The following is a 15,594-nucleotide window of genomic DNA, read 5'->3' on the forward strand; positions in this document are numbered from 1 at the left end:
GAGGCTGCCAAGGATGGTACTGAATATTGGTAAAATCCAATCCAGACTTTTTTTTTTGGTCTTTTTTTTTTTTTTTTTTTTTTGGAGGAGGGAGGTAATTAGGTTTATTTATTTATTTCTTTTAATGGAAGGTGGGGGGAATATAGCTCAAGTGGTAAAGCACACGCTTAGCATGAATGAGGTCCTGGGTTCAATCCCCAGTGCCTCCTCTAAAACTAAATAAACTTAATTACCTACCCCCTCCTAAAATTTATTTTTTTAAAAATAATAAATATTTCTTTTAATGGAGGTGTACTGGGGATTGAATCTAGGACCTAGTGCATGCTAAGCACATACTCTACCACTGAGCTGTGCCCTCCCCTGGGAAGCCAGACTTTTGACTGCGACTGTGAAGGGCCAATCTTAGAAGTTAGGTAAATGGGAACTATACCAACCCTCACAAGAATTGAAGCCCAGATTCAAATAATTTAAAACCCTGACTGGTTTAATATGATTTTTTAAAAACATTTTTTTATTAATGTATAATCATTTTACAATATTGTGTCAAATTCCAGTGTTCAGCACAATTTTTCAGTTATACATGAACATATATACATTCATTGTCACATTTTTTTCTCTGTGAGCTACCATAAGATCTTGTGTATATTTCCCTGTGCTATACAGTATAATCTTGTTTATCTATTCTACAATTTTGAAATCCCGTCTATCCCTTCCCATCCTCCGTGGTTTAATATGATCTGAGATTGCTGATGCTCCTAGCCTAACTTCCTTTCAGAAACAAAAATGAATCCTATGGCGGGACAGTGTAGCTCAGGGGTAGAGCACGTGTGTTCAATCCTTGAGTACCTCCGTTAAAATAAATAAGGAAGTAAATAAACCTAATTACCTCCCCCCAAAACAAAAAGTAAATAAAATGAACCCTTTCTGGAAGAAAAATTATCTCTAGCACTTTTCATATACAATTTCTTGTTTTCTATTAAAAAAACCCCAGGCTTTCAAAACAACAATAACTAAAAACCAACATAAACAACTGACATTAGAAAAAGATCCATAGGAAATCCTCATATTAGAGTTAGCAAACTTTAAAATAACTATGACCTACATGTTCAAGGAATCTGTTGACAATATTGATAATCTTAGCAAAGAATTAGAAATTTCAAAATATGAATTCTAGGACTGTATTAAAAACTCAGTTGATGAATTTTATATCAGATTAAACACAGCTTATGATGAATTAGTTACCTGGGAGATCAGAAACAAATATCCAGACTGAAGAACAAAGAGACAAAGGTTTTGAAAATATAGGAAAAAATCCAAGAAAAATATGAAGTGAGGTAAGGTAAGAAGGTCCAACCTGTTTGTATTGGAGTCCCAGAAGAAAAGAAATGATAAAGTTTTTCAAAACTGATGAAAGATATCAAACCACAGATTGAAGAAGCACTGTGATTCTTAGACAAGATAAATACATAGAAAGCCGTACATAAAAGGACAATTGTAAAGTAGCCAAACGATATGACCTTCAAGAGAGCAATACTAAAACTTTCAGCTGATTTCTTAGTGGAAACAAAGTCAGAGTACAATGGAATGAAATCTTTAAGTGCTAAAAGACAATAACTTTCACCTAGAATTCTCTATCCTAAAGAAATGAAAATATCCTAAAGAAATGAAAATAAGGTATAAAGGCCAAGACAAACAAAAATTGATAGAAATCATTACAAGTAGATCCCTACTAACAGTCTTTTTCTGGTAGAAGAGAAACGTTCTTATGTGGAAATTTGACAATGCAAGATGGAATGCAGAGCCCTAGAAAGGGTAACTATGTAGGTCAGTCTAAATGAATTTGACTGTATAAAACAATAATGTATTGTGATGTTCAAAATATATTAAAAATTTAAATACTACATGGCAACAGTAGTACATGAAAGGAATATTGGGTAAGTGAGGTTAAAGTGTTTGAGGCCCTTTTATTGTCAAGAATGCATGTTGTATATAGGGTAAGCAGGAAGAGTAAAATAATGTATAATTAACAAGCTTAAAGGGGAAATTGAATGATTTTTTTAAAAAGGAAAGAAAAAGGGATAGAAATAGGAAGAAAAGACAAATAGAAAGCATTTAAATCCTAATATGTAAGTAATTATGTTAAAAAGGACAAGATTCATCTCTGCAGTAAAATCTAGCAGAGGAGTTCATTGAGACTGCTGATGGGGTTAGTGCAGCGAGAACAGAGAAGCCAAGTTGGCAAGACCTTTCAGAGGAAAGGTATGTTTGGAAATTGAATAAAGATGAGACAAAAATAAAACAGGATTGCAAGATTTTCAGCCTGAAAGAACAGAAGGAAATTAAATATTATTTAGGGAGTGCCCACATGGGAGGGCCAACCTGGACTTTATTTTTTGGACAAAGTGAATATTGGGCTTAGAATCAAAGCTAATTTCTGGATAATTAAAACTTGTATCTCTATTATAAAGAGATTGTTCAAAATGTAGACTTAAATGTTGATAACATAGAGGTGATCGTCTCAGTTTATTATAGATGAATTCACTATAGGAATGAAAGTGAAATTAATTTGTTCAACAGAAGTGTACATACCTTTCTGTAGACAGGTTCTATGATGGCCCCTAGGCATATGGTGGCAAACCAAGCAGGCACCATGCTTGGCTTTGTGACACAGAAGACTTAGGGATAGGAATTTGGAAGCTAGACAGAGGAAGGGGATTAGAAAAGGTAGACAGAGGAGTGATTAGCTGGGAAGAGAAGCCACTTGAAGTAATGACAAGGATAGATCTACCTCCAATTTTATTTCAACCAGGAAAACTAAGGTGTCCTGTCTCCCTGCAGGTCCTCAGTTGAGAATATCAGCATGATGATGTTAAATCTTTAGTAGCTTTATCTTAAAATAACACAAGGTGGTATTGATGGAAACAAAATCAGATTTTTACATATATTTGTCTTTGAGCTTCTTTGTCTTTGTTTGTATCATAGTCTATGGGTTTTCTACTTTTCCCTCCCTCTCTCTCTCTCTCTCTTAGATTTTCTTGCTTCCTTGTCCCTTTCTCTTGTAAATTTCTGTTCCTCTAGGCCTGTCCTTCTCCTCTTGACTTTTCTCTGTCTTTACTTACTAAATTTTATAACTAATAAGCAGAATTTGTTATAGACAGGGAAATGAGAGAGGCAGAGTCTACATTTCTTTTTTTTAGTTGCTTTTTATGTGGCCTTCTTTTTAATGGCTCAAGGGTCCTTGGTAAGCAATCCGCTCACTCACCTCCCAGTACAGTAACAGAGACAGGAGAATTTCAGAGTCCTGTTAGTAGACATGAAATATGCTTCTTTGAAGAAGTTGAAGACTGAGAAAGGCTACTTGTTCTTCCTTGCAAAAATTCCTTTTGTTTGTCTACTGGCATCTTTTATAACGGGTACACTGATAAGAGCAGGATAAAGTTTAAATGCGTCTATTGAAGCATGGATGGCCTGTTTTAGAAGTTTCATATTGTTTTAAAATGTGTTAATTCTGTGATGAAAGAGGCAAATGGTGTGATATCTAAAATGGAGATAAAATGCATCCCTGCTTCCCAGTCTCTATTGCATGATGCAGTCATTTACCACGATGACCTCACAGGTGGATGGCAGCAGCTTTGTGGCTCTGGATGTGAAGCAGGCCTTTGACTTCTCTCGGCTGTCTTGGTTTTCCTTGTCCCTCTGGTACTTTTCTTTCTCCCTCTTAGCGTTATCTTCACCAATATTTTCCAAAGAATTCCCTCTACTCTGCCCCTGCCATTTTTCTAAGCCTTTTCCTTCCAAAACTAACTATTATTAGTGGTCTACAGACCTTGCTGTCTTCTAAGAAGTATTGCAAAAAAAAGGTTTGGGTTTGCAAATGCACCACAGACTAAGCTGATGAAGTTCAAAACTATACAAGTGGTTCAACTGTCAAGAGGGGAAAGACTTGAATCATCAATATTTAGTACGTTCATAGATGCATTTCACCGATGCTACTGATGGAACATTCTGGCCTAACTAGGATGGCCCAACTGTTTCCCCCCTTCTTGGCCAGGTTTTGTCCCTCACTATTGAAGCTGACTGGTGCGCATGGCAAGCCTAGTGCAATATGACTCATCTGGTAGCTTTCTGTAGAGCACAATTTATGATTTAATATAGAAATATTATTCGTCATTAGGACTATAGTATCCAGGGAGGCAAGAGTCACTGACTTGAGACCTTTAGTATATTAAAGAAAACCACCAACAAAAATCATGGGTCTCTGAGCCATTATTCCTTATTTAAATGGTATTGCAAACATTTTTTTCTAAGATAATGGATTTAAAGTCCTCTGTGACACGTAATTCTTTATGCTGACTGTGGCAGTCTAAAACATTGGTCATCCTCTTTGCCTTTTTAAATTTTTACATACTCATTAAACCTAGGCCAGAGATTAAACCTGGTTAGTCATCTGGTGAGATCTGAAGGAACCTTGAGCTCAATTCTTTTATCTTTTCTGGAACTGATTTATGTTTCAGAGTATCAGCATGAAAGAAAACCATAGATGGCCAACCACCTCAAACTCCTTGGCCTTAAACAGCAAAGGTGTGTTTTTGTTTTTAATGGGTTTCTTTGGAAAGGAGCTGATTTTTTTTTTCTTTTATAAAATCTAGAGTATTCAACTGTTCAGCTTTATCAAGATCCACTTATTTTTCATTTTTCAAGTCTCTTTTTACATGGTTCTTTGAATGCCTTAGATCGCCTTCAATCCTGTGTAAAGAAATACTGCCATGTTTTGCAGTGATTGGATTCTTCAACTCTGACCAGAAAAAGAAACTAAATTAGATTTCAACTTTGAGGTCTGTGATCTTGTTTTAAGACTGTGAATTCATCCTGATTGTACCTATATCATAGGTGTTTTTTTTTCTTGGACAGTTAACTTATCATTTATTCCCCAAGAGGGAAGACATATAGTGTTCAGACACAACCAAGTACAGTTTGACCTGATTCAGATGGCTTAAAAAACAGATTCTCCTGAGCACTAGCCTGGTCCAGAGGACAGAAATATCATAGAAGTTTAATTCTGGATTCAGACTTTGGGTTCAAATTCTACTTTTTCTATTTACTACCATTCTGTGCCTGTTCCCTCAACAGTTAAGCTGGAGAAATTCTAAGTATGGACCTCATAGGCTTGAGGTGAAGATCAGTGATACATGTAGGACACTTAAGCAGTGCCTAGCAGACTATAAATCTTCAGTAAATGTTCAGAACATGGCCACTGTTCTGAATTGGCTGATAGCCTTTTTAATCTAGGAATGCCAGATGAAATGGCTGATTTATTCACAACAGGTATTCTTAGGGTACATGCAGAGCCTACCTGGGGTCACACACACTCATGTAAGCCATTGGCATTTTGCATTTATACACCTAACAGTTGAAGTAGGCTTCAGCCCCCCAATTTTGACATACACGTTTTGATTTACCCTCCTCCTCAACTCTCTATTTTTCTTTTGGCCCCACCTGATCTCTGAAAATGTCCTCAGTCATCAATACTCCCTTCCCCTTTGCAAATTACCTTTTACCCAGCTTAATTAGTAGCTTAACTTTTGGCTAGTGGTAACACATAGCAGTTATATCTGATTTACTATTACCATGTTTTGCGAGGGAAACAACCTGATAACACTGCGTAACTGTCAGCAGCCCTTGCTTAGGGTGTGTTCCGTAACCCGAGCCTGCCTTCCTGTCGGGCCAGCAGCGCCTCATAACAAACCATCCAGAGGAGATGTATTATTTGCCTTTGCTCCCAGTCAACTGAAAATACTTTAGATTATCTCTAGTGTGTTCATTTCTTCTTTTTCTTCAGCACATTTCCCTTCTATTGTTAAGACTAACCAAAACTGATGTAATTTCTAAATATTCTAAAAGTGATTTCTTCATCTATACTGCTACTCATCACTGAACTAACCCTGGTCCATGGGCATCGAGGCAACTGCATTTCTCTTCACTCTTAAGACTTTGTTTTTCAGAACAAACTAAATCTACCAGGCATATATTAGATATGGCTTTATTTAATACAAATAAAAATTTCAGATCATCCAAGTTGGGTTTTTTTCCAACTTATTCATTTGATGGTCTAAACCATTTAAGTCCAATTTATTTGAGGCTAAATAAGGGGCGTGCGTTCTAGAAACAAGCTGTATGGTATTCTGGATTCTGTTTTCCTTCTGATATTTTTCTGAATTACTTTGGAACTTAGCAATTCCTTGTTCCCTCTAGACATTCCAACCTACCAGGGAAGTGCTTTCCTGGGGCTACGCCTTCCCAGAGCAGCCCTTTTATGTCTTCCTGCAGATGGCCCCAACAGACTGTAGCGCACTCTTTAGCTTTCCTTTCTGACATCCCCTGACATCCCCTAGGGATGTGCTCACTCACTGCATCACAAAGCCTTTCAATTCAGTGGTTGGGTGAGCAGTCAATAACCAACTGAGAAACTTTCCTAACTAGGACACGGCTACATGGCCAGGTAGCAAAGAGTCATGCTGAACAAGAAGTAGGTGTTTACCTGGTCTTTGCCCAAATGGAAATGCCACTGAACCAGAGACTCTGACTGGATTGCCCCGTTCCCCTTCGACTCCGTGTCTCTTCCTTTTCTTGTTCTACGCTCAATGAGTAGAAAAATGTTCATTCTCATGAACTCGCCTGAGTGATCTGCCATTTCCTAAATGGTCAGGAAGAGAACAGAGACCTTGAACCTGGCCATCTCTAGCATGAACTGCCATTATTTCTCCTAATGCTCCAGCTGCTCCAGTTTCTCCTGGCCCTTCCGATCCAGCTGCCGTTGTTCCCTCTGGCTCTTCAGTTCCAGCTGCTGGCGCTTCCTCAGGTATTGGTGCTCTGCCTCTTGCTCACATCTTGGCCTTCCGACTCTGACCTACTGGGGGAAACTGACCAATGCTGTTGCTGGATCTGGATCTGGCACCTCTTTTAATTGTTCTCAGAAATTACCTCCATGAGGGGCTTAGTCCTCCAGCTTGGGGTCTTCTCTTTGGCTTTTGGTCCCTTATTCTGCAAATCTAATTCTGCCATCTCAGCTTCTTTAATGAGTTTTCAATTTTTTTTGTTCTTAATTCAATTAATTTTGAGCATTTGTGAATTACTTAGTACCGACCACTGACATTTTTCTCTTTGGCAGTTTTACTAATTCATTCCATATATTCTAATTACCTTAAACTCTTGGGCTATAAACACAAAGTAAGAATTATGCCAGCTGTCTGTGATCATGGAATAATAGAAGGAGAGAGAGACTTTAGAGACTGTTCCAACTGCCTTGTTTTATATTCAGGAAATCCAGGCCACGAAGGGTAAAATGATTTGCTTGAGTCTCATAGCTTATTGGTGGCAAAGCCAGAAGATGTAGATTTCGCATCCAATGTTTTGACTCTTTTGGCAAAGGGTTAATTCTGTGGACACCAGTGTGAATAGTTGGAAGCTTTCAGTGAGGAGTATAGTGCCCAGTTTTACATAAGTGGTCCTTGTCAAGGAGTAATAGAGCCACTGAGACTCAGGGAGCAACCTGATGATCACATCAGTTTGTCTTTAGTTTTGTTTTTAAACAAATGATTGGAACAAGTTCAGTATCCTAAAGAACATGCCCTAGAAAAGAGGTTCTCCAGTTCTAGTATAACACTGAGTAACACAGGTAGAAAGACTCAGGCCTTCCTTGTCTGGACCTTCAACCAGAATCCTCTAGTGTAGGCCCCAGGATATGTTATTTCAGAGTTTTTTAGGTGGTTCTTGTGTGCTTCCTGGATAAGAATCACTGCTGTTGAGTCTAACAGTGTTTCTTAAAGGGGGGCATCAATTTAAAAGGTGTATTCTGGGCCCCCTCCCCAGACCTACTATCATAGAATTCTTGGGAATGGGGTTTATATTTAAGATCCCTAGTGACTTTGATGTCCATTAAAATATAGGAAAATGCTGATCTGGAAGCCAGTAAACAAAAAGCCTAGAGCAGTGGTTTTCATGTCCCTTGGTAAGAAATGTATTTTACATCATGGTTCAAGAAATCAACGTAACTAAAGCAAGATTTCACAAGTCAATACTTATTTTACTGAGGTTAGTGAATGCTGATATTCTCCATTCTAATCCATCCTATTTCCTTTTTTTAAAGTAGGTAGTCTAAACTGAATTACGCTTGTTAATTCTACCAATCGTAGATTTAAAACTTTTCTCTCGAATTCCTCTACTTTTCCCAACTACTGCGGTTAAACCATTAACACCTGCTGGGGTTGCTTGCCTATGAAGAAGGTCCACTTTTGTTGCAGTCATACGATGCTGTGAAAAAAGTGGATTGCCCTTGTTCCCTGGCCTTGGGAGATCTTGCCAACTCTGTGCTGCCGCTGCTACTGCTGCTGCTGGCTTGTATCACTCACAGGGCAAGTAATAGAAAAGTCAACCCCAACTAAATGAGGTTAAAAGAAAAAAAAAAAAAGGAATTCAAAGAGTGGCTCAGTTCGGGTGCTGTTTGATTCCAGAGTCAAACGATATCACCCGGATCCCACAAGTCTGTCTTTTCTGGGATGGCCCCAGATGTGGCCGTTTCAGCTGTCTACACGAGGGCAGCAGCCCCAGCTATGTGCTCTACCACGCTGAACTGAGGACGGAGAGTCTTGCAGATTAAGCACAAGTCTCACTTGGGCTGATTAGACCCCATGTGCTCTCTGCTCTCCAGAACCCACCACTGGGGTAGAGGCACAGTACTGGAGCTGGGGATGGGGTTGAATTTCATGCAAGCCACACAGCTGAGGATGAGAGAGGAATGGTTTTCTAAGGGGAATTGGAGCTACTGCTCCCAGCAGCAAGAGGAATGGATGCTGGGCACCAAATGCACATGTCATCTCTAGCCCATGTGTTTCCATGCTATTCCTCTTGACCTTCTGTTTCCTTAGTTATGATAAACCTTTTGTTGCTTTTTTCCCCACCTGTGGAAACCAGTATAGTGTACTGAAGTCCCCGATTTAATTAATTGAGTGCCAAGTAGCCACTGTCAAAATCAAGCACAGACAGCCCTCAAGGGTAATGATGGTTTAAGTACTTTAAAAGAATTGATTAAAATTCACTACAGGAAATGACTAGTTTTTAAATGAAGAGGAGGGAATAGTATAGTTATGGGTGAACCATAAACTAGACACTCGCTGCCAGCACTCCCACGTGTGGTGGGCAAGCGTGCGGAGTCTTCCCGGCGCCCTTTAAATAGCCTGTGGGCCTGCGTCTTTTCAGGAGGCATCTGAGCACCGTCAGTGCCTAAAAATATCGAGTGACCACTAACAGATGAAAAGGTATACAAGTTAAGTACAAAACTGAAATCTGACCAAGAAAGCTCAGCTGAGCCTATTGTTCACCTTTCACGATTGCTTTATGTACAATCTCATGCCTTCTCTCTCTCAAGCCTTCTGTCACGAAGCAGAACAGAACTTTCTCCAAGGGGGATCAGAAAGTGGAATTATTTAGTAAAAATAATGTTGATCTGTTAAAATAGAGGGGGGTTTTATTTATTTATTTTTTAAAGCAATCTAACATGGAGAAAGGATGGTAACCTTTAAATAATCTTTTGTAACGATTCTGGGTTCTAGCCTCCTTTGAAAGAGTTTAGTGTAAATAAGCATTTAGTATATGAGCAACTGAATTTTCTATTTTTTCCTTCCATAATAGTGTTAGGTTCTCGGCTGTGTCACACATTGCTCCCAAGTGTTTCTAAGATCCATGCTTTATACACAGTACAGTGACCCTGGGCTGTACATTCTGCCCTGGCAACTAGCCTGTCTAGCATTCAGATTTTTTCAGTACTCACTATGCATAGAAAATCCATATCCGAAACAATTTTTTCACTTTTTCTATAAAAAAGATACAAAATAAGTGCCCTAAGGTATGTATTGTTCTCCTAACTTGGTCTGTAATTTTGCATAAAAGCTTTGAATTCTCATAAATTTGGTCTCTTTTCTAACAGTATGCCCATTCATTTCTAATTTTCTAATTTCTGTCTTTTGAAAGCTACAGCATTTTAATTGCTTGTGGAAACTAATCGGTCTCCTGTCCTTGACAGTGATTTCATTAAAATCTGAATTTTTTAATGAAGTTTTTCGTATTTATTATTATATTTTGGTCTACAGTGTGGCTTGACCTACGAACCCAGTCTACCGTTGAGAGTCTTAGTAAAAGAATTCCAGGAAATAATAACTTTGTCAAGGTAAGACATCTCTTCAAAAGTATACTATAAAAAGAAAAATGCATATTTAAAAAAAAAGTTTAGCGATTTCACCAGAAAGACTACTCAGCTGTTACATCTTATTGCGCAATACTTATTTGATGCAATTTGTAGAATATTTCTCTGCAGACAATTGAGGACAACTCAGGTCTTTACCTTTCCATCTTCCTTGCCCTGTGGTAGACTAGAGGAATAATACTCTGAGGTTGATAGGTTGGAGGGGATTATAAGGTGTCCCCGTGCCTTAAACCATACTCCCTAGGAAATACTTCCTATGATTTAACCATGCTTTCCAAATCCTTCTCTCTTGTTTTTCTACTATCCATCAAAGAAAATTCTGGATGCTTTTGAGTTTTGGGGCAACTGGATTCAGGGAGAGAAGGTAGAAGGCATTCCAGCCTTTACTTGAACTCCTCTTCTGCTGTCTTCATATGAAGAAGCCAATAAAACTATGCCTGATTTTCAGTGCTTACATACATCTCTCTTCAGATAAATGAAGGGAGAGAGAATTTTTGAAACAAGTGTGGTATTTTTCTCAGCAAGGTCAAGGTCAAGCTCTTCTAGTATCCAAAAGAAAGTTCTGGGTTTTGGTTTATTCCCTTTATATTTGTCAATGGGACTCTTAGGGCAGTTTCTTGCAGTTCTTGGTTCTGAAACTAGTGCTCAACTCCCATTAATTCCAGCAATCTAACAAACCATTTCCCATTCTCACCCGCCCAAACAACTTCAGGCTTGTCCTGAAGACACCCTTAACCATTTCCTAATCTGTTTTCTCGGTCAACCTGCCCAACCCTCATCCCAACTCCAACTGCGCTTTGCTTCAGGGAATGCATATTTTTCTCTCTAAAGCCATTTTAGGCAACTTTGACACGTTCTACTTAAATAATGATGAGATGTTCTAATGCTATATCTCTGTAGTGGTTTGTGGGATGGCCCTTGGTCCTTAAAATCAAAGAAACGTCGCAAAAATGATTTCTTTTTATTATTTTTGAGCATTGATTTTTTTTTCTAGGAAAGCTGGAAAACTGTGAGTTAAGATTCTTAACTTATAAGGTTGCATTAAAGTACTAAAACCTTTGGTTTGAGCTTTTGTTTACTAAGCATATCCATAGAGATGAGAAGGAAAGGTGTAGTTGCTGTAGTTAGGTGACAAATGAGAATAGGATTCAGGGAGGGAAGGATAGTTGCATTATTTTGACATATGTATTTTCTTAACCACTTACACCAGCCCTTATAAATAAATTTAGTGCCTAATATACTAACAAAAATGAGTTGGACCTCATCGTTCTCAAGGAAGATCGATAAGCCCATATGTGTTTCATTCTTACCCTTTCACCTTTATTCAGTTCACCCTCCCTTTGTTCAATATATTTGCTGAATTCAGGCAACTACTTTTTTTGTATATACTAATTTTTTTTTAGTTTACTGAGGTCACATTGGTTTAGAACATCAAATAAGTTTCATGTGTGCTACATTATCTTTTGACTAGCAACTACTTTCTTAAATAGAACATCTGTGTTGCTTTAATGTGGTGTGTCTTTGAGTTCTACTTTATTCTCTACTAATTTTATGTTATTTGAATACGTATGTGCGTTGAGTATGTATTTATGTTATTTTTTTACACATAAATTGCTGTTAAGTCATATGCTTTAAAACATAGTCTTCTGGTTATGGTCATTAGTTTATGATTGGATATACTGATTTTCAATAGTTTATCACTTTCATGGAATATAAAATAAAAGGCACAGTTTTGGGCTAGGTTCTGTGTATATTACTAATTCATCACAAATGTTACATCACATCTATGTCTTAACTATCTAGATTTCAGGGTGCTGTGTCATTTAATTTTCTCTTTGCCTTTCTATGTGGATGTTCTTTGAACTGCAAATATATCACTCTGACCTTTGTTCATGAGCATGCTTTTCTGTGCCATGAGATAGGAAAACTATTTTTTTATCCATAATACCATGGGATTGCCTTTAGAGCCATTGAATATTTTCTGGTTGGTTGTGTTTTTTTGATTTGGTATTTTGTTTTATTTTAAACTGTTATGAGTTTAACTTGCTGGCTGAATTTCATAACTGTTTTTAGTCCAAGACAGGCCTTCCGCTCAGCACTTACTTTAGTGCAGTGAAACTTCGTTGGCTCCTTGACAATGTGAGAAAAGTTCAAAAGGCAGTTGAAGAAGATAGAGCTCTTTTCGGGACCATTGATTCATGGCTTATTTGGGTATGTTTAAATATAATGTGTGTATGGAGAAATTTTCAGAAACTTTTTAGACCACCTTGCTTACCATTTTTTTCTACGAAGAGTTCAAATTTTTTAGTTGGCAGCATCGTTAAGAAAAGCCACTCATAAACCCGCAGAACACTTCAGCCTCCATTTGAGAGGCACTTTTGCCTCCTTCCTCTTTATTTTTTCTTGCCTTATTTCAGTAAAAATGGAGGATGATTACCAAAACCATATCTCACATCTATTATCTTTAGAATAGCTAATGTAATTAATTAGCAGTTAGTAAATTTAGCCTTTAGCTCTTGCCTATCATGCAGTTCCTTGGTATCCGCAGGGTATTGGTTCCAGGACCCGCGGAGGATACCAAAAGACACAGATATCAAGTCCCTTAGTCAGCAGTTCTGCATCCATGGATCATATACTACTGTAGCATTTATCTTAAAATTCCACATGTAAGTGGACCTGTGCAGTTCAAACCAATATTGCTCAGGGGTCAATTGTACTTCCTTTCCACTAGCCATTTCTTGGAAGAAATAACTATTTAACATGATAAAACACCTGGGCTACTTTTAGCATTTACTTCCTTTTTTTTTTTTTTCTTTTCTTTTTTAATTAATTTATTTGGGAGAGCTGGTAATTAGGTTGATTTATTTATTACTGTGTTTTAGAGGAGGTGCTGGGGACTGAACCCAGGACCTCACACATGCTAAGTATGTGCTCTAAGCCCGTGAGCTATATACTCTCCCTTTAGCATTTACTTTCAACATCACACAGCTGTCTCTTCATTAAACTGCAATATGAAAAGTCATAGTGGAAATTTCTGCTATATAATCTTTTTCCCTGAGCTGTACATGGATGAGTAGAAACAGACATTTCCCAGCTATATCTTAAAACTACGTATTTTCTCCCTTCACCCCCCTCCCCTCACATGCACATCCTCTGCTATTTTTATTGTGGGCATTTTCAAATAGACCCAAAAAGCAGAGGGAATACTGTCAGGAACCTCTAAATCAGTGAGTCAGCTACAGCCATCGACTGTGGCCAATCTTGTTTCAACCATAGCCACATTCTCTTTCTCCCCGTGGATAATTTTCAGGCAAATCCCAGGCATAGTATTTCATTTGTAAACACTTCTGTAAGTTTGTGATTCTCTTTTTCAACATTCAAGGGAGCTTCAAGGGAACATTGCCCCTATTTCTCACGTGTCAGATCCCTGGAGCAGATCTTTCAAAACCCCTTTCAGGAAGTGGCGCCTTCTCCAGCCCTCCCAGTGCTTGGCCAGGGCGGGTTGTGCTTTGTGCTCATGGCCAGCAGTCTTCATACGTGTCAGTCACAGTTGAAATAGTTCTGACAATAGTTCTCAGAATTTCCTGGAGCCAGAGCAAGACAGGGTGTGGGAACTGTGAGCTGCAAGAGACTCGAGGCTGTACCCCTAACTTGATGCCATTTCTCCACTTTTGTTGCTTTCATACCTCTTATTTCTTCTACAGAAAAGAAAGCAGCCGTACTTGCAGTTCAAGTCCAAGGGTATTAACATTAGAGAGTTTAAAACCCTGCTTTCAGGATATGTGCCTGGGTCAGTGCCAGCACAGCCCAATGAGAATCGTTATTACAAAACACACGTGTGCAAGTGCACACGTACACACACACATACACAAACACAAGCAAACAACAACAGCAACACAGGGTTCAGTAAGATCCTGAAGAGGCAGTCATTTCAATGTATTTCACTTTGCCAAATTTAATAAGACTTTCCATCTTCCAAAGATGAGAGAATGAAAACAAAACAGAATTTTTAATCCATCATTAGCTAGAACTATGCTGTCCACATAAAGCTACTGAGCTGCATAAGGCTATTGAGCACTTGAAATGTGGCACATTCTGACTCGAGATGTGAGTGAGTATAAAATACACACTGTATTTCAGAGTTAGTACAAAAAGGAAAGGTATCTCAGTAATCATTTTTTATATTGAAAGGGTATTTTGGATATATTGGACTAAATAAAATATATTGTATTATTAATTTCACCTGCTGCTTGATGCTTTTTAAATGTAGCGACTAAAACATTTTAAATTACATATGCAGCTCCCATTATGTTTCTCTTGGACACTGCTGAAAACTAGAAAATTCAGTAATTGAAATGTTCCATCTTCCTGTTTTATGTGTTCTGCTGCTGATTATGGCTCTTGACAGAGTGTAAATTAAATTGCAAAAACGTACACATTTAACATGTCCTTTTCATTCTGTCTAGAGCTTGACAGGAGGAGCCAGTGGAGGTGTCCATTGCACGGATGTAACAAATGCGAGCAGGACAATGCTTTTCAACATCCATTCTTTGGAATGGGATAAAGAGCTCTGCGAGTAAGTTGTGTTCTGTCCTAAGAATAGTTTTCCAAATAGGTTACCTATTTATAACCTAAATCTTACTATTTTCAGATGTCAGTGGAGCACCAAACTTTAATTGTTGATATTTCAACTACAAAATACAAGTCTGTGTCATGTATTCTTTTAAAGGAGACTAATATTGCATGTATAATAAATAGGCCAAATTAAGTAATTGTCTTGATTATTCTTCAAGAAGACTAGGTTCCTTTCTAAAAGTACTTGGGTTTCTGTGTGCTTTTCATTTTGTATTGATTTGTTTGTATAAAGTTAAAACGTTAAACATCCAAGCATACAGTGTGTTCTGCTGGCTTATTTATTTGTTACTATTTAACTCTATACTCAAATACACCCGTTTCTAATTGTTGTTTACATTGGTTTTTTACCTTTCTTTTTTTTTTTTGGTTTTTTACCTTTAAATACATATAAATGTTTCTAGATGTTTACTGACAATAGTGTTATACACAATCTTTATTGTTTTTTAGATTTTTTGAAATTCCAATGAAAATTCTTCCAAATGTCCGGAGTTCTTCTGAGATCTATGGCCTAATGGTAAAAAAAAAAAAAAAAAAAAAAAAAAGCTTTACTATTCAGAAGTCAAAAGTCAATTGTGTGATGTTTTTTATTTTGAGAGCTGTGAATTTTTTGTGAATGTTGGCAGTATGTAAAATAAGAATTTAGTATTGTTTAAATAGTTTTATAACTTAAATCCTTAAGAACCCTTCCTACCAATGGATTT

The 15,594-nt window shown here is 37.7% G+C and overlaps 1 protein-coding gene across 9 annotated transcripts in view; it reads left to right on the plus strand.

Moving 5' to 3' along the window:
- GK (glycerol kinase) overlaps positions 1-15,594 on the plus strand; it is a 69,480-nt gene that overhangs the window by 21,424 nt on the left and 32,462 nt on the right. For 6 of the 9 annotated variants that reach the window (XR_004318285.1, XM_032476036.1, XM_032476037.1 and 3 more), the window contains exons 5-9: positions 6,776-6,859; positions 10,146-10,222; positions 12,332-12,469; positions 14,725-14,834; positions 15,341-15,407. Coding sequence is in view for 8 of the 9 variants with exons in the window: in XM_032476036.1 (XP_032331927.1) it covers positions 6,776-6,859; positions 10,146-10,222; positions 12,332-12,469; positions 14,725-14,834; positions 15,341-15,407 (476 nt within the window). In the remaining variant the exon portion in view is untranslated. The remainder of the gene's footprint in view (positions 1-6,775; positions 6,860-10,145; positions 10,223-12,331; positions 12,470-14,724; positions 14,835-15,340; positions 15,408-15,594) is intronic. The other 3 variants (XM_032476039.1, XM_032476041.1, XM_032476043.1) reach the window with 1 other exon arrangement.

The sequence above is a fragment of the Camelus ferus genome, chromosome X (assembly GCF_009834535.1).
Source record: "Camelus ferus isolate YT-003-E chromosome X, BCGSAC_Cfer_1.0, whole genome shotgun sequence".
Taxonomy (NCBI): domain Eukaryota; kingdom Metazoa; phylum Chordata; class Mammalia; order Artiodactyla; family Camelidae; genus Camelus; species Camelus ferus.